A 24,824-nucleotide genomic window follows, 5' to 3' on the forward strand; every position below is an offset into this window, starting at 1 on the left:
TGACTGTGTTATTCCGCCCGGGGAAGGGTTGGTTTAAGAATAGTTGCCGGCTGGCGCGTCGGAAGCTCTGCCCACTGTGGCGGCCCAGCGGCGGATGCTCTGCCCGCCTGCCGGTCTGCTTCATACCAGTGACGTGTGGTTGGTCCTCGCCTTCACCTCGCACGAGGCAAAGGGAGGGAAGGTTGGGTTTACAGACCAGGATAGTCTCAGTCCCGGCCACCCAGCATGTTTGGTTTTGGGTTTTGCCAGCGTCGGGCAAACACGTTAATGATCCTTCCGCAGGTTCACCTACGTAAACCTAGTTACGACTTTTGCTTCCTCTAAATGATCAAGTTTGGACATATTTCCGTCAGCTCGGCGGTAGGCAAAGTTGGGTTTTCAGGTCTGTAGACTTAACCTACACCATATCCAGGTTTTTCCCATATCCGGGTGCCCCCGTGGCTCTATTAACCCGGATATCAGAGGGTTTACTGTATACCTAAAATAAATTGGATTTGTACTCCATGTCTACATAAAGCGTCTCTCGCCACCAACATTGTAGAAAAATTGGATAAATTCAAGCAAGAATTATCTAAAGAAATATCTGAAGCTGAAGATGAGGTTGAATCTCGGGTATTCAGTGTGAAGGAAGAGTTGAGTGAGGTGGCTGGTGTCCTTCATGCTGAGCAAGCAGGGTCGGGTGGCGCCAGCTGAGCTGACATAGCAAAGCGGAGAAAGAAGAAGCATCTCCTTGTCGTCAAGGCCTCTGATCAAGATAAAAAGGCTACTGAGATGAAAAATGAAGTTTCCCAGGCATTACAAGGCATTCAGATTACTGATTCAAGATTCATGAATGGAGGTAACATTGTTATGAACTTTGATGATGAAAATATAAAGGATGAAGCAGCTCAGAAATTGGAAAATGTAGAACAAGTTAGCACAAGACCATGATCTGCAGCGTGCATAAGGAGGAGACCAAGGATAAGATAACTGAGACACTGTTAAACAGGAATGAGTTCCTATGCTCGATTCCAGAAGTTGAGAGGAAAATTGAGAAGATTTTTAACAAGCTTGCTGCTGGTGGTACAATGCACTATATTTTGAAATGTGATCCAACTGTTAGAGTTGATTCACAAACATCATAACAAGATAAAACTAGAATGGGGAGTGTATTCCGTGAGAGATAAATACCATGCAATTATATGTTATCACTGTCAGAGATATGAGAAGAGTGGCTGGGTGGGTGGGTGGGGGAGGAGGGGAGCAGGAAGTGCAGAAACCCTGTGTAAATAAACAGCTGGTCTACCAGCAGCAGGATATTTGAAATGTCAACTCACTACTTAACCAAGTATATTACTAATACAGTCAAGTCGCGTATGACACGGATTCATAAGGTGCAGTTTCCTATGACGCGATATGGTTTCAGAACCATATTTTCTGATCATGCGGGTAAAACTTTCTATGATGCGGTTCATGGTCTCCCCTGGCCAAACGAGCGCAGAGTTGCCAGGTTGGATTTTTTTTTCCGAGGGGGAAAATCTCATGGTGGCAGTTGGGTTAGTTTTGGGGAGGATTTCTATCCCGTCTCTCTCTCTCTCTCTCTCTCTCTCTCTCTCTCTCTCTCTCTCTCTCTCTCTCTGCACATTTTAGTATTCAGTAAGCTACAAATTATCCTCACTATCAGAATGATCACATAGCCAAAATTTATAGATGTAGACAAGAAGAACGTTCGCAGTCGGCTGCCGTGGCCCTCATTCAAATTCCAAGTCACAGTCATGCACTCCCCGACCGCTCCGCATCTCTTCCCGTCAATCTTTTCCCACTCCTTTGCTCCTTTTTTCATGTAAAGTGGACCTGGCTAAACTGTCTATTCTGGCAGTCAAAAAAGAAAGTGATCTGGCTAACAAGCCTACTGAAATCTACAGCAGGCGCCGCTTCTGCACACTCGGCTCCCCCGTCCCCCCAACAGCCAACACAAATATGCGTGTTATGCAACTGTATGGATGCCATGCACATTATCGTCCAGATCAGCCTGCTGGCAAACTGGCTTTTAGAAATCTAAATTGGTGTTCCCAGAGCCTTTCCTTTCTTTTGTCTTTCTCGCTGCCCAGTCCGAAAGGGAAGACATCAGAGACACAGTGTATAAAGAAACTAACGAGAGAGAGAGAGAGAGAGAGAGAGAGAGAGAGAGAGAGAGAGAGAGAGAGAGAGAGAGAGAGAGAGAGAGAGAGAGAGAGAGAGAGAGAGAGAGAGAGAGAGAGAGAGAGAGAGAGAGAGAGAGAGAGAGAGAGAGAGAGAGAGAGAGAGAGAGAGAGAGAGAGAGAGAGAGAGAGAGAGAGAGAGAGAGAGAGAGAGAGAGAGAGAGAGAGAATCTTTGAAAGTGGTTGGTCACCAGTGTTTATTGCATTAATATGCGTTCCAAATAATATTTTGTCAATATCGGGTCGGCGGGGAAAGTAAATGGTTGGGCGTTTTTTGGGCGGAATGTGGCGGTGGCACGGCGGTCCCGACCTGATGAGTACACGTCTAGTTAACACCACGGCCCCCACACGGCAAGGAGTCGGCTCGCTTACCACACACGTGCTGCACAATGGCTTGCAAGCCTGCTGGGAAATCCACGGGCACAGGTGGGATAAAATGGCGGCTAGCCAGTACCAAATTGTATTTTCCCCATACGTACTGAGTGAAAAAGTGGCAGTTGGCAGTGACCGAGTAGATAAGGTGGTGAGCGTGGGGTCGGACTGAACAACATCAAAAGGCAGATAATGCCTACCGGTGCTCTCAGGCTAGAATGAACGAAAAAAAAAATGGGTGTGGGTGGAGCAAAATGGCAAAGGCCAGAACCAAATAGTATTTTCTCCATAGGTTTAGTTATTCATATGACGCAGTTTCCTATGGCGCGGCCGTTGCTCAGAACCAATTAACCGCGCCATAAGCGACTTGACTGTATTATTTACCTGGTTACACCTGTGAGCAGTAATAAGTCGCATACATCATAACTCAAGGACTACCTGTTAACCATACTGACTATTGGTTCACAACGGGGATGCTTTACCCTTTGTTTATTAACTTTTTACAGTTTCAGTGTTGCTGTGAAAAATTAATGGGTTTCATAGGATAATTATGAATTGTTTGGATACCTAAATGATGACACGCTTCAAATTTAGCTAAACACTCCCTAGCCCCAACTACCACTAAATAACTATTACTCATAAGGTCCAGATTGTTAGAGACCCAGCGTGGAGAGCAATGCAAGAAATATTTTCCCAAATACTGCTGATCTGTAATAAAATCATGGAATTCGGTGATATATTAATCTCCTGAAAACCACATGGGAAAATAATTTGTGTACTTAGCTCTGCTTATTCGAGAGTGAATGAAGCGTAGAGGATTTGGATGAGTCAGCTGATTGAGTTTCCTGCAGATGCTTGTGGGTCATGGTCAGTGTATGGACTTATGCTACACTGAGCATTATAATGGAACTTATGTACAGATGTACAATTCATATATTAACCATGAAGGTTGTGGAAAAATAGACAGTAAAGTATAACCTGAGGAGCAGGATGCTGGTGGGCAGCTATCTAATATCCGAGTGAGAGACTCAGTGCCTCAGTGTACATGACATCAGTATGTATGCAGTGGTGGGCACCGCTAACCGAAAAGAAAAGTTAGCTTCACTAACTGGTAATCCACTAAGTTAAAAGTTAGCTCCGCTTACGCTAAACTGCTAAACTGGTAAAGAAATTAGTGGAAGCTAATGCTAACCACTAACCGCTAACTTTTTTGTGTATGGATTTAGCTTCAGTTTAGTATTTTGGCTCTAAAACCCTTAAAAACAAACCTAGTGACTGGAAATTTCAATATGTTGTAGCTTAGACATAGAGCTCTCCAGAACGGTATAGCATGTCAAAATCAGATGATGATCAAACTTGGTGGGATGCACTGGGTGTGTCCTCTTGACATGTGACTTCAAACTGTAAAGACTCGCCGTCTGTCCATTAATGATGGTCTTCGTAGGGTGACACACGACGCACCAGAAGTGCAAGACATTGGCATTCATCATATCTCTTGATTTAAGGACAAAGTACTCCTCCTGGTGGGGCCACAGGTTCTGGAACATGAGTCTCCTCTGCCTCACCCACAGCTGCTGCCGGCTCCTAAACAGCGTCAACATCCTCAGGTGGAACAAAAACGTCCTCATTCAGGTCACCTTCCATGACGTCGATCATGATAAACAAGGGGACAATAATGAACACAGCGACTACACGGTGACAACATTGCAGCTGAACTGAACAAAGATCCCAACAAGCAACAACAAGAAGAGAAGAGAAAGAAGCCTCCAGTTTATCCTAAATTTATATATTTTACCGAAGACTTTTATTTTTATTATTTCAACCCTTCCGCGCACGATGACACGTTTCGCATCATCAAGGGTAAAAGGTCCTGGCGAGCGATGATGCAAAACACGTCATAAAAGTTTTAAAAATTGATTAAAAATTAAGTTTTCGGTGAAAGTGCGTCAAATTTGGGAGTGTCATTTGTTGGGATAAGTTTCTTAACCCCTTCACTCCAGTGACGCCGACGTCGGCGTCCGACGGGCGTTCGATGGCGTCACCGTTAGTCCTCTTCTAAACCTCTTAATCCTCTTCCATTTCCTCTTAATCCTCTTCTAAACCTCTTAAGAGGAAATGGAAGAGGATTAAGAGGAATTTAGAGGAGGATTGAGAGGTTTAAATTGAGGATTAATCCTCTTCCATTTCCTCTTGATCCTTTCCATCCTGTGATGCCGACGTCTGTGTCACGGATGGAAAGGGTTAATGGTAACATATGGCAACCTTTCTATGGAGCGTAGATGAGGAGAAGTGATGAGGAGAAGGGAGGAGGGGTCGGTCACCTAAAAAAAAATAGTTTTCTTGGTGTAACTCGGGAACTAATAGGCGCATGAGGATTTTGAGGATACCATAAGAATCCTCACTAAATTCCGATTCAAAACATATATTCGGCTAAAAAAGTTGGCCCACAAAATTTCAAGCTAGCGAGTGGGGAAGAGTTAGTACTTAGGATTTATTATCTACAATACTCTGTATGGAGACTTGAAACAACTTTGTATTGTTTATTTTCCTCTATTTTTATTTGCACTTGTTCTAGTACATGTCTTTATGAAGCCATTGATAGCAAGTTTATTGGGGTACGATATATCTGTGAGGGTGAAATACGTCCGGGAATGTAGAGTATCGCGGCAGCAAAAAAAGGCCGGTTGGGCTTGAGAAATGCATGGTGAGTGGATCAGAAACTTATTGGAAACTTACAGAGTGCGAGAGGGTTAAGTCTACTTCTTGTCAGGTGGGAAAGATTGAATTCTTGTTATTATATCCCGAGTTCATAGAGTTGGAAATGGAAGATGCATTACCCTAAAATACCCAAAAGTTTCTTTAAAAATTGTCCAATTACCCTACTTTAAGGTGTAATTTACCCAAAATTGGAAGCCTGGAATTATTGTGCCATGTGGCTCAACTGGTGCTGTGTCTGCCCACAACGGACAAGAATAAACCTGTATGAATTTTTAGCTGACTTAAGTTAGCGGAGGAGGAACGTCATTTAGCGGAAGCTAATTGGTCCGCTAGATAAGAACATAAGAACGTAGGAGTCTGCAAGAGGTCGGTAGGCCTGTACAAGGCAGCTCCTTTGAACCTAAGCTCCCGTGTACCTAACCCCACCTAATATCGCTGTCCATGAATTTATCTAATCTATTTTTGAATGTGACAATTGTATTGGCACTCACCACATGACTGCTAAGCCTATTCCACTCATCCACCACCCTGTTAGTAAACCAATTTTTGCCTATGTCTCTGTTGAATCTGAATTTATCCAGTTTAAACCCATTACTTCGTGTCCTACCTGGTTCTCTTACCAACAAAACGTTTTGAATATCCCCCTTATTAAAGCCCTTCATCCATTTATAAACCTCAATCATGTCTCCACGCACCCTTCGCCTTTCTAGAGAATGCAAGTCTTTCCTCGTATGGTAAGTTTCTCAACCCCTGAATCATCTTAGTCATCCTCCTCTGCACTGATTCTAACATTCTGATAGCCATTCTATAGTAAGGTGACCAGAAATGAACTGAATAGTCAAGATGAGGTCTAACTAATGCTAAATATAGTTTGAGGAAGACTTCGGCACTTCTGTTGCTTACACTCCTTGGAATAAATCCCAGTACCCTATTTGCTCGATTTCTAGCTTGGATGCATTGTGCCCTTGGACGGAGATCAGAGCTCACTAAGACCCCTAAATCTCTCTCGCACCCAGACCTGCTTATGAGAGTGTCATTTAAGCACTCCCAAAGTTAGCAAAAATGCTAAACAGCTAACAAAAAAGTTAGCTTCACTAATTAGCGGTTAGCAGATTAGTGGAACCGTGCCCACCACCGTATGTAAGTATGTATGTATGTGTGTAATGATTTTCCTTACCAAGAGATATATTACACATGAGGTCAAGTACATTGCAGTCCTTGAAGAGCTTGTGCAGGTATGCTATGTCCTTGTTTTCTGTTGCTTTATTAAAATTCTTCATGGCATCAGCAATGTGAAGGCGAACCTGTGAATATAAAGGTCCATCTTAAATTTGACATTTACTCATATTTCATGACAAAAGTTTTCTTATTGTAAGTTTCCAATTATTTTAAATAGTAAAACTCTGATTTAATTTTTCTACACTTCACTATTCAGGGTATTAAAATCTCGGTTCAATATATCTTGCAACAGTTAATATAAACTATGTGTGAATGAGGTGAGAGGAGAAGTGAGAAGTGAGCAGTAATGGAGAATATAGTGATCAATGGTTAGAGGGGAGAAACAGCATATGAAAAATCTAACTTATTAATGACAAGCATAAGCCATGGGGCATGTCCCTTCACTTGCCCATTGCCTCCATCTGCGACAGTCCCTCCAAGCAACCCCCACACAGTTACCCTTCCTTCTAAGCCACTCATGACAGGATTGATCAACTTGTCCTGGCCGAGGGTATCCCCTTGGTCTCCTCCACTCAGGGTTGTCTCATGCAGAAAAAAACTAAAAGGAGGATCGACATACAGGAAGCGTGCCACATGATAGTTGTTGTAAACAGACTAAGCTAGTAACAGGCCTTGATTCAGTTTCATAAAGTAGTCACTGGTTCAGCATGAGGTCATTCTAGCAATAACTCATGATACTGCAAAGGCACTTGCTACCAATGCCACTGACATGCCTCTTTGTCCCTATTCAGTGTCCATATCTCATAACCATATAGTAAGACAGGGAGAAAAAGAGATTTACAGATTCAAATCCTTGTCTGCCAGCATAGAAGGCGACAACACCATACTCATGTTGAAAAAAGTCCCCTGTAATAAATTCAAAACATGTCAGACTTCTAATGGTGAAGCAAGTTCCTGTACGCAAGTAAATGGTAAGGCTCATTTACTTTTCTGACAATTGCTTACCCTTCCCATTCTTGCCTCTTTTTCCATGAGACCATATTGGCACTCAATCCTACATCTACAAGATACTTGGGATGAAGATGATGATGATGATGATTAAGATGGTAATTATGAATGTGAATTAAATCAAGTAAGGTTTTACCATTATGTTTGAAATAATGTTACTACCATACCTGTCGTGTACGAGGCACAGGGTCTATAAGCTTGTGGGTTCGGATGTGACCAATAACCCCATCAATAATTTGTCCAAGTAAAATCTTCTTCTCTCTTTCCGTTCCCATCTTTATGAGAAGTTCATCTGCTTTCTGACAGACTACTGTTAACAAAATCTTCTGAGTTTGTGGTGTTAGGGGCTTCACTCCTATAAAAAATATTTACTGTTAGCATATCTATAAAGTACAGAATTACTAATGAACAGTAGCAGCTCCCTCAGCCACAATATGAGATTCTGTTAGGAATTAGGCCAGTTAACAGGGGGATTAGACAAATTAACCATTTCCCTTATGGAACTAGTCTCGGGCCGGAGCTCGAGTCTATCGTCTGAGCTCAAATAAGCCTTGGATGGTAGTTACCTATCTCGGACTTCAGCTCCCATATCGAGACAGATCAGATTAACCACTGCCTAAATAACTAACTACATTAACTATGAAAGGAATAACAATATTGAAGTGCTTCCTTCATAAAATAATAAGTAATAGACCTTGCTGAAATAAAATAAATATGCAAGGAGACTATAATTGGCTGCAACTGATGCGAACACCACGGCCATCTTGCAGAGAAAAGTATAAACTTCCTGAGGCACACCGTGGCGCCCGCCATATCAGCCCGTCAGTCGACTGAGAGATGTCAGCAAATCCGCATCTCTCTCACTCCTTCATCAACTCTCAAGCAGTAAACACATCAGCGCTAGCAGCTCCCCTTTAACTCTCGGCAGTGCTGTTTTATTCTTTGCTCGAGGAACACAAAACCCTCTGGGACGAGCCTTCAAGAGACAACTTCTTTTGAAACCCATCTCCTAAGATAAGTGCCCCCCAGCAGTGATTACAAATATGTTTTACTATCAGGCCTGTTAGGATAATCGTTGTAACTCTGGGAGGCACTTGCAAGGAAGCCTGCATCCTCCGTTAGGGTAATAAATTCTTGTTTTTTGTGGAGTTGTCCTGGGGGAGTTCAGTGTCTTGTAAGAAACATAACCGTTGGGTAAGGCAAATTCACTGGATCCCAACATATTTTCAAAAGAAGGTTTGTAATTACGATAACTACACCAGCTGCTCCTTGCTAGATTCAGTTGAATTTAGCAATGAGTACAGCCTTGTTAGTTCATCACCTGAGGCAGTGTAAAAGTAAAATGAAAGAGGTACTGTTTGGGCATTCAAACGTGCGTGATCTGTCTCGGTTTGGGAGTTGGAATCGCAAGTTGGTTCTAGCAAACGGGTTCAGAGATCAGGTGTTATGTTTTTAACTTTGGTTTATAGGACAAAAGAGGTTTTTATGAGTCCCTCTTTGGGAAATATGTGCCCCATATACCAATAGATAACTCTCATGAATCTCAGACTCAAACTTCCCCTTTCTAAGTAATTAGTGATGGCATAATTAAAAACTTATTGGGTCTTACCTGTGGTCCAACTTAAAGACATCTCTCTCCTTAGCTGTAAGACTTTTTGTAGTTTCTCAAGGTAAGGTGCACCAACTGGATTGTGGGTCTGACGGCCCACAGGAGGAAGCATCCACGGTTTCAATTGTCTTGTGTTATACTGAGTCAAAAGAAACTTGAACTGGTCATGTACTTCCTCTTTACTGTATCTGGTGAATGAAAACAGACAGATACACTATTAATCACTTGTAAAACAAATTATCCTTCAACTACTTTAGCCAGTTACACTTAAAAGAAATACAATAGAATCTCAATATTGATGGTATTTAGTCGGCATCAAGTGCTCTAAGTATTAATTTACCTTATCCCTAACTAATTTTGGCAATCTTTCCATATCCAATTAAGACACAGTGCTGTTAAAAATTACATCTACAGTGAGCAAAGACACACAAATTTATCAAAGCATCAATACTAATATCTTTATTTTGTTCTTACTTGTTTTTTCTTTCTAAGTTAATCAATTTGAATTTATTTTGATTTTTTTTTTTTTTTTTTCATTGTGAGAGAGAGTGTGTGTGTGTGTGTGTGTGTGTGTTTACCTAGTTGTATTTACCTAATTGTATTTTTTCAGGGCCTGGGCTTACGCTCATGTGGTCCCGTCTCCTTATCTGTATTTGTCCAGCTTTTCCTTAGTTTTGCACACTCTTTGCCAATACTACATCCTCACTCAGTCTGTTCCAAACCTCTATATTTTTTTGTGGGATGCTATATTTTTTATGTCTCTCAAGCATCTTCAATTCCTCAATTTTTTACTGTGTCCTCGTGTGTTGCTGGTGTTTCTTCCTTCTCTTAGTAGCAACTCCTTATTATCTACTTCTTCCATTTTATTCCGTAATTTATAAATCTGTATTAGGTCTCCCCTTTCTCTTCTTTGTTCCAATGTTGGTAGGTCCATTTCCTTTAATCTTTCTTCATATGTCAATCCCTCCAGTTCTGGAACCATTTTCGTTGCCATCCTTTGTATTCTTTCTAGTTTTTTACGTGTTTCTTCTTAAGGGGAGACCACACAGTTTCCGCATATTCCAATTTTGGTCTAATTACAGTGATTATCATCTTTTTCATCATATCCTTATCCATGTAGTGGAATGCTATTCCTATATTTCTTACCATTCTATACGGATCACCGAACATCCTATTTATATGACTCAGACTGTTGATTATCTTGTATTGTCACTCCCAGATCTCTCTCTTCTTGAACTTTTAATATTTCTCCATCTCCCATTCTATATGTCCATTTTGGTCTCCCTTCACTCTTTCCCATTTCCATTACATGACATTTCTTTACACTGAACTCCATCTCTTATTTCATACTGAAGTCCCAAATCTTATTTAGGTCCTCTTGCAGAATTTCAGTCTTTACTGTTTCTTATATGTCTCTACAATTTCGCATCATCTGGAAACAGGCTCATGTAACTACTTATTTTTTCCAGCATATCATTTATATATACTAGGAAAAGTACTGGTGCTAATACCAATCCTTGAGGCACTCCACTATCTACATTTCTCCATTCCAATTTCATGTCCTTTACCACTGTTCTCATCTGTCTCCCCCTTAAGTAGCTTTCCATCCAGTTCTTTACTTTCCCTTTCAATCTTTCTCTAATTTCCAGCTTCCATAGTAGTCTTGTATGTGGAACTTTGTCAAAAGCTTTCTTCAGGTCCAAATGCACGTGTGTGTGTGTGTGTGTGTGTGTGTGTGTGATTGATTGATTCTCTCTCTCTCTCTCTCTCTCTCTCTCTCTCTCTCTCTCTCTCTCTCTCTCTCTCTCTCTCTCTCTCTCACACCTGGAAACTATTTAGAGATGCTTGACAGTCAGCGGCCCAAGGGGACCTTGGGGAGAAGAGCAATGCTGCCATATCTTGTCTCTGTGAGTGACAGCTCAAGTTTGGTGTTCTTGAGGCCAATGGAGTCGATAGTACATACATGTTCACACACGCCAAGTAAGTGGCAAGTAGCTGGCAATTTACCTCTTTACACATGGCCAGTAACTTTTAGCAAGTTATTTGCACACTTGACTTGCCTCCCTTTTTGCCCCATGTAAACAAGGCCCTACCATCGTGCCAACACATCGTCTGTTTATGGTTATCAGCTGAACAGCTGCTAATAATTATAATTTTTCATCACCCGTCTCATATTATATATTGCCTGATTATTATAGAAAATGGTATTTATTGGTAAATAATTCACATGGTATGATAAGCATAACATCTGAGGTTGAAAAAGAAAATGGTGGAGACGTCTTGGTGAATACCTAACTCTATAATGAGATTTCAATGACTACATATCTGTAAGAAGTTTACATAAATATAGCATAGTTTATAGTACATATAGCTGATGAATGATACTATTTTTGATACTTTATGCTGCTTTATTTATGTATACATCGTCTTTTTGCTTACGAACAGTTGAATCATCCATGAACCGTGAATGTTTGGAGTGCTGCCGCAAAAATTCCTTTACGAATGCTTTTGTGCAACTGAAGGAAAATACACAAATGTGCAAATCCATGAATAGTGATCATGTGAATATAGGGGTACAGGTGTATATAGTATAATATTGTTACGAATGTGCATGTGTTTGTTCGTGTGTGTGTTATTTGTGTGTTTGTGTGTAGTGTTCAAGAAGCTGGTATAACTGGTGTGACAGAGTAGCTTGCTTGACTCAGGCAACGCTTGCACAACATTGCGCAATCATATTTAAGGGGAGGCACATATAAGGAGGGGCGTGCAACTGTGAGCCCTCAGTCACTCTCCCAACCCACCGAAGAAAAGCCACGACCTGTGTTGGACTAAGCAAGTGAAGTGAAGTGCTAGTGCCCCAGGATTGTACAATGGAATCTAGTGCCCAAGATTGTACAGTGAAGTCTAGTGCCCAGGATTCTACAGGTGAAGGGTGTGCTTGTGTGCCTGTGTTCATGCCTTGTACAAGTGAAGTGTGTGCTGCGCCTGTGCCCGTGTAGTGTCAAGTGACAAGTGTCATATGACTGTGTCTGAGTGAGGAGTTTGTGTCGTGTTACTCCACCTGAAGGTGTGCATGTGAACCTATCGTCTACATTGTGGTGTGATTAAAGTGAGAAAACCGAGCCTCTGGCCTTTAAGTGTCCTTTCATCTGCCTGCCTGCCCTGTCTGGAGTGTGGGAGATGTGCTGCAGTGTTGCTGTCTCTGCCACACTGTTCTGGTGTGTTTTTTATGGCCTACGCCAGTTTGTGGATGTGTAACACTGCCTGCCCAGGTGAAGTGCAGCCGCTTGGAAGAGGGCAGGTGGCATTACAATATGTTTGAGATGGCAGGGTAGGGCAGTCCCATAAACTGGCAATTTGGTTGTCAGTTAGACCTCCACCCAACTGTCCCATCTTAACCCTTAAACGACAGCCATCATTTATTTAATCAAACACATTTTGGTCTGCACAGACGGCATCGTTTATTTAACCAGACTCTTTCACGCCACTAATTTGAATGTTTAGATCAAATTTGGCAGGTTCTGTGATTTGCCAAGCTGTCTGGCAGCATATCTGACCCACATGGATTTGAAATAAGATAAGTCCTCACCAAGCAGCCCTAGAACCCTAAGATAAGAAAACACAGGGAAACACAGTGACGCATCAGGAGGAAAGGACAGGATAGTGAAAATTATTCTGAGTACAATGATAACAGTGATGAAAACACTGTGAGTAGTGACAGTAGTAGTGAGAGTGACTTAGAGAGTGATGATGTTATTTCACTATCTGTACTGCACTCTAGCTCAGCAAGTGCTTCCATGACAACAGTGCAGGGTAAGAAGGCTACGCATGGGGTATGTGTTCCCCCGACTGAAACAGTCAGCTCTGAGGAGGACTGAAAGTAAGTGAGTACAGTAGATGTTGTCAAAATTATTTCTGTGTAAAGAACAATTCATATTATTAACATTCAGTTGTGAGAGGAAGTGTGAAGCATGCTGCCACCGTGGCCAGCCTGTGTTGACATGTTGTCCGTCCTTGGCGGAGGTCCGCCCAAAGCTTCCCGCAGTAGTGTTTGGTGGTGGCAGCTCACACCTGCTAGCGTGGCTATTACACATCGTATCGCAATTTGGATTTCACCGCTGTGTTCAGTGAGTTAAGACACTTCATACAATGTGAGTTAACAACAAAAAAATAGCAGCTGTTTTTCCCGTATCCACGTACCATTCGGTGAAAACAATACCGATCGTTTAAGGGTTAAAAAGATTTCACTGATTTTTTAATAAAATATTTTACAGTGCCAACCTATCTAAAATTTTAAATCAGAGGAGTCTTATTATACACTGCATATTGGATATGCAATATTACATCAACTGTGAAGTTTTGTCTCTTAGTCAGCCTTTCTCACAGAGCTTTGAGTGGTATGGCATTTACAGCACTGCTATGGTACTGCTTGTTCAAGGTGTGGGAGGGTGGGGAGTGACAGTGTTAGCCATACTGATTACAAAGTGAAAATTTTCATGAAGTTGAGGGGAGGTCCCACTGGCACCCAAACCCTACATGTTAAGGCCCTCTATTCACATGGGGACTGACAGCACATGCAAGGGCAGGGAGAATGGATAAATAATGATAGTGCAGCTGCCTGTCTATCAGAATGCCACATTTGACCCAGATATCCATGATATGTTTTTAGATATTTTCAGGGGTATGTACCCTCATGGTGAAAACTGCTGATGCAAAAAGAATGTTGGTGGAGGACAGACTGCACATGCTTTTATGAGAATATCATTGCATAAAGTACAGACAAAAACTTACTTGTATCCAAGGTTTTGCAGTGACTCATTGATTTTAACAAAAACTTCATTTCTGTTAGCATGAGAAGCTGTTGCTGATTGGTGTTTGATATACAGGTCTAAGAGAAGATTAACAGCTTCATGACTCCAGTAGGTAATCTCCACCTCTGAAAGACAAAAGTAGAGTCTAGAAAGATGCAGTAAAAACTAAAAAAGGTAAGGCAGAAGTATATGAGTATATGGGGAGGCAGTGGATGAGTGGTCAGCGTGAGGGTGCAGCATCCAGGAAGACACAGGTTCGCGTCCCGCCTGCTGCTACAACACAAACAAGCTGGCGAGTTTTTAGTCATCACCAAGTGGCCTAAGACTACCCACATGCTGTCCTGAAGGCTATCGATCAACCTGGACTCTATATTCTCTCTAAAAAGAGGATCAAAGATGAGCATTGGAGGGGGGAAGAATGAGCAGAGCAAGATGGCAAGATGGGAACCCCTATAAACACTTGCCTGCACCATTATAAGCTAGAGCTGATCACAAAGTCCCATGAAGAAAGCCTACCAGCACCTACCAGCATAGACAAAAACGTAAAAAAATGAAAAATACACACACACACACACACACACACACACACCTGCTGATGTTTGTATTCTCTCCAGACCCACTCTATTCCCCGGCATTGCATCTACACCTTCAAACTCCCTCTCCCTTGTGAACCCTGAATAATTGTTTCCAAACAGTGTTCACAAGGGAGAGTGAGTTTGAAGGTGTAGATGCAGTGCCGGGGATTAGAGTGGGTCTGGAGAGAATAGAAACATCAGCAGATGAAGTTAGAAAATTATTGGAAGAATTGGATGCGAGGAAATCAGCAGGACCGGATGGTATATCAAATTGGGTGCTAAAAGAGTGTAACCAGCAAATAGCTGAAAAGTTGAGCAACTTGATTAATGTCTCACTAGCACAAGGGAAGGTACCGAGAGACTGGAAGAGGGCTAACGTCGTCCCAATACATAAAGGAGGAAGTAAGGAAGACCCATTGAACTATAGGCCAGGGTCATTAACAAGTATAGTAGCAAAGATGTGTGAGAAAATTATAAAAAACAGATGGGTGGAGTATTTAGAAGAAAACAGTATATTAACAAATGGCCAATTCGGATTCAGAGGAGGACGGTCTTGTGTAACTAATCTGATCAGCTTCTATTCAAGAGTAATTGATATAATACAGGAAAGGGACGGTTGGGCACATTGTGTGTACCTGGACTTAAAGAAGGTGTTTGATTAAGTACCACACAAGCGATTAATATGGAAACTTAAAATCATGTTGGAGGTCTGGGTGGTTCAATATTGGATTGGATTATAGACTTTTTAACGAAGAGAGAAATGAGAACAGTAATTAGGAATAATAAATCAAGCTGGATGGAAGTGACTAGTGGAGTCCCCCAAGGATCGGTGTTGGCTCCGATTATGTTTGTAATATATATTAATGACATGACAGAAGGGGTGACAAGCTAAATGAATATGTTTGCTGATGATGCTAAAATAATGAAGAGGGTGGCTAATGAAGAAGACTGTGTAGCCCTGAGCCAAGATCTCGATAGAATAAGCGAATGGTCACGCAAATGGGAAATGACATTCAATACAGAGAAGTGTAGCGTGATGGAGTTTGGTAAGAGCACTAGACGAATATTGGTTAACTACTCTCTGAGTAATGAAAGAATCATGAAAAAACTGAAGAAAAAGATCTGGGAGTGATCATCACAGACAAGTTATCCTTTGGAAAACATATAGACCAGATAACTGGGGAAACATACAATCTTCTTAGAAACATAAAACCAGCATTTACATATTTAGATGAAGAAATGGTGAAGAAACTAATAACATCGATGATACGTCCAAGACTGGAATATGCAGCATTAGTGTGGTCACCTAGATTAAAGAAAGAAATTAGAAAGTTGGAAAGAATACAAAGAGCAGCGACTAAATTACTGGAAACTCTAAGAGAACATACTTATGAAGAAAGACTGGAGAAATTGGGACTAATAACACTGGAGAGAAGAAGAGAGAGAGGGGACCTAATAGCATTGTACAGGATAAAAGAGGGATTGGAGAAATAGGACAGGGAAGACCTAGTGGTACGTGACAGAAGTGCGACAAGAGGCAATGGTAAGAAATTGAAGAAAAGCGACTGTAGGAGAGACATCAAGAAATACAGTTTTCCATACAGAAGCATAACAACATGGAACAGAGTTGACAAGGAGACTGTGTGTGCAAAAACGATTCATGAATTTAAAGCCAAACTTGATAATAAGCTTAATGGAAATGGGAGAGCACGAGCCTAGTACGACTCTTTTCCTGTATTTCACAACTAGGTAAATACAACTAGGTAAATACACACACACACACACACACACACACACACTTCAATTCAATGTGAAGAAATGTCATGTAATGGAAATGGGAAGGAGTGCAGGGAGACCAAAATGGACATATGAAATGGGAGATGGAGAAATATTAAAAAAAGTTCAAGAAGACAGAGATCTGAGAGTGACAATACAAGATAATCTACAGCCTGAGAGTCATGTTAATAGGATATTCGGTGATACGTATAGAATGGTGAGAAATATTGACATATGAACAAAGATTAAAGGAAATGGACTTACCAACACTGGAACAAAGAAGAGAATGGGGAGACCTAATACAAATTTATAAATTATTGAGTAAAATGGCAGAAGTAGACAATGAGGAGTTGCTACTAAGAAAAGGAATAAACACCAGGAGCACAAGAGGACACAGTAAAAAATTGAGGAAGGGAAGATGCTGTAGAAACATAAAGAAATATAGCTTCCCGCAAAGAAATATAGAGGTTTGGAACAGACTAAGTGAGGATGTAGTATCGACCAAGTATGTGCAAAGCTTTAAGGAAAAGTTGGACAAATACAGATACGGAGACGGGACCACACGAGCGTAAGCCCAGGCCCTGTAAAACTACAACTAGGTAAAAACTAGGTAAATACACTCAGAGAGAAGGGAAAATGGGAAGGGTGTGGGGAGGGAGGGGCAGAAGTGAGTGTCAGGTTGTCCCTACACCCTTCTCCTTGTTTTCATTTTCTCTATCTCTCCATTTCCTCCACTCCTTTTCGTTGTTCTCCCTTCTTACATCCTCTATCTGTATTTTCTTATCACTCTGTCCCTGTCCTCCCTTTCACCTTCCCTATTTACCTAGTTGTGATATAAAGAAAATGAGCTACACTTATACTGTCCTGTCTCTGAGTATTCTTCTGCCCCGCTCAACAAACCAGTTCCTGCGCGAAGTTCTTATTTCCGAAGCAAATGTCGGAAGTCGAAACAAGAATTATAGAATCATTTATGGGGACCCGTCATAATGACGAAACGTCTTAGGTCGAGACAGTTGTAACCCGAGGACCTCCTGTATGGGAAGTGTTTATAAGAGTGTGGGAAAGGTCAATAAGAGTGTGTGAAAGGTTTGTAAGAGTGTGGGGAGGGTTTATAAAGCCTTTACACTTTCATTGCGCGTGATGCGAGACGCGAGTATCCCCTCAGGCGCAGTCGGGCAGCCAAATGGGGGGTCTCTTTTAACCTCTGTATCTCAAAAACTATATTCATCACAGCTAAAAAACAAAAACACCATTGGGAAGAGGAGGCCCAGATCTCTCCTCCGAACGTACATGTACGTTCAGGGAGTGTTGAATGTGAACACTTACGTCAGTGTGTGCGTGATGATCAGCCATTTCGAGGCAACTGCGGACATCTATCCTTGAGATTCTGGCAAGGTTGTATTGCCAACTGCAATATTTACAACTATTTGGTCAAAGAATCAGTAAGGTGATAGGTGAAGCAATGCAAAATGCCGCTAAAGTGGACAAGAACATCCACCAGTTACTCGTCCGTAGATTATCAGCGCTGGGCTGATATGATTTTCCACCAAATTTAGTGGAGAACCCACTCAATTGGCAATCCTGTGTTGTGAGAGTGTTGGAACACTCCCATACGCGGGAGATTTGAGCGTGGCTGGAGCTCGCAGCGAGCGTTTAGCACCACCAGCAAATGCGCCTAACGCTCGCTGCGAGCATTTAGCAATGAAAGGGTTAAAATATATATAAATAATAATATAAATATAAGGTCAGTACTTCACGGATTTTCACCTATCGCGGGGGTTTCTGGAACTGAACCCCCACGATAGACGACAGATCACTGTAGTGCTGGAGAGAGACGGATGGGCGGACTGTATATTTTTGGACCTAAAAAAGGCATCTGATAAAGTTCCACATAAGAAACTGCTGTGGAAATTTGAAAATATAGGAGGATTGGGGAGAAAAATGAAAGAATGGATGAAAAATTACCTGACAAACAGAGAAATGAGGACCATGTTAAAAGATGAAAAATTGGACTGGAGAAAAGTCTCAAGTGGAATGCTACAGGGATCAGTGTTAGTGCCAATAATGTTTTTAATATATATAAATGATATACCAGAAAAAGTAAAGAGATATATGAATATGTTTGCAGATGACACCAAACTGCTTGGAAAAATAAGAGATGATGATTGTAATAAGCTGCAGGAAGATTTGAATAAGACACATGAATGGAGTATAGAATGGCAAATGGAGTTTAACGAAGAAATGTCACACAATGAAAATGGGAAAAAGTAAAAATAGACCATGTGGAGTGTATAGGATGGGAAGGACAATCATCGACCCAGTGAAGGAAGAAAAAGTTAAGAATCTTAACACAAGATACACTGACAACTGAGCACCACATAAATAGATATTCGGAAAACATATAGTTTGCTGCAAAATATTAGATTGGCATTTCACTACTTAGATGGGTTAGAGTATGCAGCGGTTGTCTGGTCACCAAGCAGGAAAAAGGATGTAAGGAAACTCGAAAGGATCCAAACGATTGCAACTAAGAGGGTACTAGAACTATCAAACATGCCTTACAAGACTAGATTAGAGGAACTGGGCTTTCCAACACTGGAAGAAAGAAGAGAAAAAGGAGACCTGATAGCACTGTACAGGAATACAAGTGCAATGAACTTGTTGGAAAGAAATGATTTAATCGAGATGGAAGGGAGGAGGCAACTAAGAGGACACAGCAATAAATTGAGAAAGGTGACTTGTTTGAAGGACCTAAAGAAGTTCAGTTTCCCATACAGGAGTGTGGCTACATGGAATGGACTAAACAAATACATTTTTGAAGTGGGCAGTGTCCATAAAATGAAGGAAAAGTTGGACAAATATAGATTGGGAGACAGGACTGTCTGAGCTTGAGCTCAGACCCTGTATACTGCAAATAGGCAAACAGGTAAATACACACACACACATGCTTACCTCCTGTGTATTTGGACACATCAGGACTATAACAAACAGCCTCCTCTGTCTCTTTGACCTTTTTCATCTCTTCACTGAATGGAAATTTATTGTTTTGAGCATAACCTTGTCGTAGCAACCCAATATGAACTGCAATCTGTGGGACACAATTTACAATATGTTAGCAAACAAAATATTACAGAAGGGAATATTAAACTGCATCCATCTTTAGGCTTTACTTGATAAAAAACTACAAACGTTTCTCTTTTCATTTTTAATCACAGTGCCCATTCAGACTGATGTGTAGTTGGTAGCACATATGTTTGTAAAATACAAAATGAATAATTAATGAGAAAATATAAATGGTTTGCAGGCGTAGCTCTTTTCCCGTACGTCACAACTAGGTAAATACAACTAGGTAAACACACACACACACACACACACACACACACACACACACTGCACAATGGCTTGCAAGCCTGCTGGGAAACCCACGGGCGACGTTCGCCCACGTATGTGAGTGCAGGTGGGATAAAATGGTGGCTAGCCAGTACCAAATTGTATTTTCCCCATACGTACTGAGTGAAAAAGTGGGTGTTGGCGGTGGCCGAGTGGATAAGGTGGTGAGCATGGGGTCAGACTGAAACACATCAAAAGGCAGATAATGTCTACCGGTGCACTCGCGCTAGAACAAACGAGAAAAATAAAAAAAAAGGGTGTGGGTGGAGCAAAATGGCAAGAGCCAGAACCAAATTGTATTTTCTCCATAGGTTTAGTTATTCTTACAACGCGGTTTCCTATGGCGCGACCGTTGCTCAGAGCCAATTAACCACGCCATACGCGACTCAACTGTATGATGAAACGAAAGCTTTGTGAATCTGAAGTCAACATTGATAGTTAAGTCATTAGTCCGTAGCTTTTACCGCGGGCCATTAGCACGCATTTCTGTGAATCTCACCCCAGCACGTGTGAACACGGTCACCCAACCGCTAGTTTCTCCAGAATTTTGAACAGAGATTCAAAATTGGCTGCATTTCACAGGAAACTCATCAAAATTCTAGTCAGAAACTCAGTCACCAGCATGTCGGTTGTTTTCTCTAAAGGTTGGTAAGTTGTGGTCACAAGAAGAGCATATCAGCTGATCGGTTCAGTAGCTATCCACATGTTTATTCCAGTACCACAATGAGTTCCATGAAACTAGATAAGCCTGGAGTAATCAGGTTGAACAGGTCTTGGACTTGAGACTTGTCCAAGCATAGCCACTGCCTCATCGTGTCTGGGTCCTCACTGTTATGTATGTTCTTGTAGCATTTAACGGTAGCAAGCTGTAACACACTCTCCCTGTGTCTCCGAGCTAACCACTCACAAACCAACACATGCTTTCTTTTCACTTTTTTTCTTTTTCTTCAGCAAACACCACAAACCAAACTGCAAAGTCTGGATCCATTGTTTGTTTTGCTTTTCAGCTGATATATCCCAGCATGCAACAGTCCTCTGTGTGACCAAACTTGAGGAGATAATTTCGGTGGAAAATTCCCGAGAAGCTGGCTTGTGACTGCGCCTTTAAGCTGCTGGTGTCACACTGGGCCTTTTTCCTCCAACCGCGTTGGCAATATGGGCAACCGGCAGCTCCAACTTTTCCGGGTGTGTGTCACACACGGCCAAGGTCGGCTGTCCGTATTCACAACGTAAACAACCCGACTCTTCCTTCTGCCCCTCCCTCCCCACACCCTTCTCATTTCCCCTATCTGTGTGTGTGTGTGTGTGTGTGTGTGTGTATTTACCTAGTTGTGTTTACTTAGTTGTAGTTTTACAGGGCCTGGGCTTACGCTCGTGTGGTCCCGCCTCCGTATCTGTATTTGTCCAACTTTTCCTTAAAGTTCTGCACTCTTCGCTGATACAACATCCTCACTTAGTCTGTTCCAAACCTCTATATTTCTTTGCAGGAAGCTATATTTCTTTATGTCTCTCAAGCATCTTCCTTTCCTCAATTTTTTACAATGTCCTCTTGTGTTCCTGGTGTTTATTCCTTCTTTTAGTAGTAACTCCTCATTATCTACTTCTTCCATTTTGCTCAATAATTTATAAATTTGTATTAGGTCTCCCCTTTCTCTTCTTTGTTCCAGTGTTGGTAGGTCCATTTCCTTTAATCTTTCTTCGTATGTCAATCCCTCCAGTTCTGGAACCATTTTTGTTGCCATCCTTTGTATTCTTTCTAGTTTTTTATGTGTTTCTTCTTATGGGGAGACCACACCGCCTCAGCATATTCCAATTTTGGTCTAATCAAAGTGGTTATTAACTTTTTCATCATATCCTTATCCATGAAGTGGAATGCTAATCCTATATTTCTCACCATTTTATATGTATCACCGAATATCCTATTTACATGACTCTTAAGGTGTAGATTATCTTGTATTGTCACTCCCAGATCTCTCTCTTCTTGAACTTTCTTTAATATTTCTCCATCTCCCATTTTATACGTCCATTTTGGTCTCCCTTCACTCTTTCCCATTTCCATTACATGACTTTTCTTCACATTGAATTCCATCTCCCATTTAATACTTCCTTTCCAAATCTTGTTCAGGTCATCTTGCAAAATTTCACAGTCTCTACTGTTTCTAATGTCTTGAGGAGAAAAGAAGGAACTATGTGAAAAGGTTACAGAGAAATGTGACGGTGGAGGTGAGAGGGAGACGGGAGATATAGTACAGGGAGAGTAAGATGTAGGTAGGGAGGCTGGTTAGGGAAAGTGGAGTGGATGAGGGTTTTTATAGGAAAATATCAGCAAAGTGCCAGAGAGAAGTAAAAAGAGAAGTGGGGGAAGGAAAGAGTGACATTTGTAGCATAAAGAGAGATGGGGTACTTGTGAAAAGGAATGAGGAGATTAAGGAGGTATGGAAGCAGAACTTTGAAACTGTAATGAATGAGAGTGTGGGAGGGAGAGCATAAGTGACAAGTGTAGGAATAAAGATCAATGTAGGGCAGCCAGATCCACAAGGGGAGGAGGTGGAAAGGAGTGAGACAGAGGAGGCAATGAAAAGTGTATGGAAGGGTTTTAAATGAAAGGATGAAGAAAATAAATGAAAAAGGGGTGAGACAGAGGAGGCAATGAAAAGTGTATGGAAGGGTTTTAAATGAAAGGATGAAGAAAATAAATGAAAAAAAGAGATGATGATGAACAAGGGGATTTTAGGAAAGGGAGGGGTTGTGCAGATCAAATATTTGCACTGAAAATGCGAGTTCAAAATTACCTTGAGAAGGATAGGAAGCTGTTTGCTGCTTTCATGGACCTAGAGGAGGCATATGACAGGGTTGACAGGAAGGCTTTATGGGATGTTCTAAGGATATATAATATGGGAGGGCATTTGCTGGAGGGGATCAATTCCTTCTATAAAGATACAAGTGCCTCTGTGCACATGAATGGTGAGATGAGTCAAAGTTTTTGTGTTGGTGTGGGTTTGAGACAGGGGAGTTGGGGGTGATGTCACCATGGCTTTTTAGTGGAGAATATGTAGTGCATTCTGTACTACTTCATCATTATCTTTTGTCTACCTCTGCAAACTCTACCCTCAACTATTGCCTTCCTCACCCTCCTCATCCGTTCATCCTCATCCTTCTTCTCCACATGCCCAAACCCCCTCAATCTACTTCATCTTTTCATCTTCATACTAATGCAATCAAGACCCATTCCACCTCTCAGGTCCTCATTAAAAATTCATATCCCTTTAGGCTCATCATTCAGGGATGCACAATATATCCATCTAACCATCCTCATCTTTGTGGACAGAATCTTTGGCTTACCTCAGGAATATCTCGCTTTGGGTATCCAGTGGTAGAATACACCTTTGCTACCTGTAGCCAAAGGTCACTCGGTTGATGACTCAGACACTGGTTCACGTGAGACTCCAAAACATCAGGATAAACTTGCAGCAGTGCTCGTGACTCCTCCAGACACCACAGTTGCTGGCTTACCTCTGTGGAAGAGTTTACATCATCAAAGTTCTCTTTCTCTAAGCAGGAGCTGTGATACTAAAGTTCCTCCTATCATCCTTTAAAAAAAAATGTTTTCCACTACCGTAGTACCCTGCCTCATCAAACTCTTTCACTTCTGTCTAGTAACATAAAGTGGGACTCAATGACTAGATTTTTTCTTGCTAGTGATTTCAAGTCTAGGAATAGGAAAAAACACTCCTAAGTTTCATAACTAATGACCAAAGCTGCAAAAGTAACAAAAACATTCCCATTGGCTGGGAAGACCAAGTGGGCTGTCCTGCTATATCCAGTACCTAAACCTAAGTGCCTGCAATCAGTTGACTAGTCAGCCATGCAGTGTTGCATGACATTGTGCAGCTAGGATGACAGGTTACAAGATGGGCTGTAAGCCAAATGCCTGGAAGAGGGTTCAGGGGGGGGTTGCACAAGGGAGAGGGAAGGGGTCCCCAATGTTTGTATACAAGAAGAGTCTGTAGTAAGATGAGTGTGGCCAGTGTTACCTCTCCTGCATCTTCTTGCCAAATGTTTTGTTCAAGTAAAGGGTCATTTATAACAGCTTCTGTGGGAATACTGTTAGGGGATATGTTGTGTGGGATACTATTTTTATTGTACACAGCTGATCCACTCCACCATTAAGCTCACCCTCCCACCTGTGGGGAGTTGTGCTCCCAATGGGTCAGATGAGCACAGGTGTGTGATGTTGCCCATGTTGCCCTGATCAGCCCTTGTTAACCTTCAGAACTTAACTGGGTTTAACACCTACAGTCCAGGTGAGTCTGAGGCTTGCCACATACAACTTCAGGGCATTTTTGTTCAATCTGATGTGATTTCTACTTCAAATTATATAAAAACTACTGAAGCAGTGTAAGGCACTGATGTATATAGGATCATGTAGATAGAAATGTGACAAATGTATGTGTACACACATAGCTCGATGTGGCACCACCTTGTTTAGACTATGGTTGTTGTGAAAAGTGGCGACAGCTGCAGGAATTTGCTGAGGTGGACACCAGCTGACCAGAAAGCTGTCACCCTTGAGAGAGAGAACTCAGAACAGAGGACGTCAGAACTAGCTAGAAAGGGTCCGGAGGTGAGACATGTAGCCTCCGAGGTGTTGGCCTTTAAGGTGACTCCTCACACTCACTCAGACTGTAAGTATGTGTAAGCCTGTATAATATAGTTATAAACTTACACTACGTTTGAATACCTAAAGAGAGAGAGAAAAGACAAAAGTGACAGAAATACGTTCGGACAGTCTGCATCACTTCCAAGAAACAACTTATGGTAAGGCCTTTTGTCACCTCACTAACTTCCAATCAACTTGTGTGAAGTAAAGTAACTGTGACTCCAGCCTGGAGAGCGAGGGCAACAGTGCAAGTCTAACTACCATTAACAAAGTACACACAAATTACTGCAAACAGACACATATAAACAGGTAACAGCAGTACAAATATGAAACACATCATTGTTTACTCAAATCCTGTTTCTGCATTATAAAAACACCACTATGTAGTTCCTAGATGTCTTTGATTCATTACAGTGAAGTGATGAAATAAAGTATTTTTCATCCTACCACTACCCCGACTCCTCAACATGTGTTCAAGTGTGTGCACCCAGTCAAGACTTTGCCTCCTCATATCAGTCATGTACACTACACTATACTGATTATTTA

General features: G+C 41.6%; 1 protein-coding gene across 4 annotated transcripts in view; it reads right to left on the minus strand.

Annotated features, from left to right (window-relative positions):
• LOC127003714 (uncharacterized) overlaps positions 1 to 24,824 on the minus strand; it is a 114,344-nt gene that overhangs the window by 23,906 nt on the left and 65,614 nt on the right. For 3 of the 4 annotated variants that reach the window (XM_050870654.1, XM_050870655.1, XM_050870653.1), the window contains 6 exons: positions 22,961 to 23,133; positions 19,181 to 19,316; positions 13,858 to 14,002; positions 9,067 to 9,254; positions 7,625 to 7,812; positions 6,448 to 6,574 (listed from right to left, as the gene is read on the minus strand). In XM_050870654.1, coding sequence (XP_050726611.1) covers positions 6,448 to 6,574; positions 7,625 to 7,812; positions 9,067 to 9,254; positions 13,858 to 14,002; positions 19,181 to 19,316; positions 22,961 to 23,133 — 957 coding nt within the window. Of the gene's footprint in view, positions 1 to 6,447; positions 6,575 to 7,624; positions 7,813 to 9,066; positions 9,255 to 13,857; positions 14,003 to 19,180; positions 19,317 to 22,960; positions 23,134 to 24,824 lie in introns of those variants that run through there. The other variant, XM_050870657.1, reaches the window with a different exon arrangement.

Source organism: Eriocheir sinensis, chromosome 26 (genome assembly GCF_024679095.1).
Source record: "Eriocheir sinensis breed Jianghai 21 chromosome 26, ASM2467909v1, whole genome shotgun sequence".
NCBI classification, from domain to species: domain Eukaryota; kingdom Metazoa; phylum Arthropoda; class Malacostraca; order Decapoda; family Varunidae; genus Eriocheir; species Eriocheir sinensis.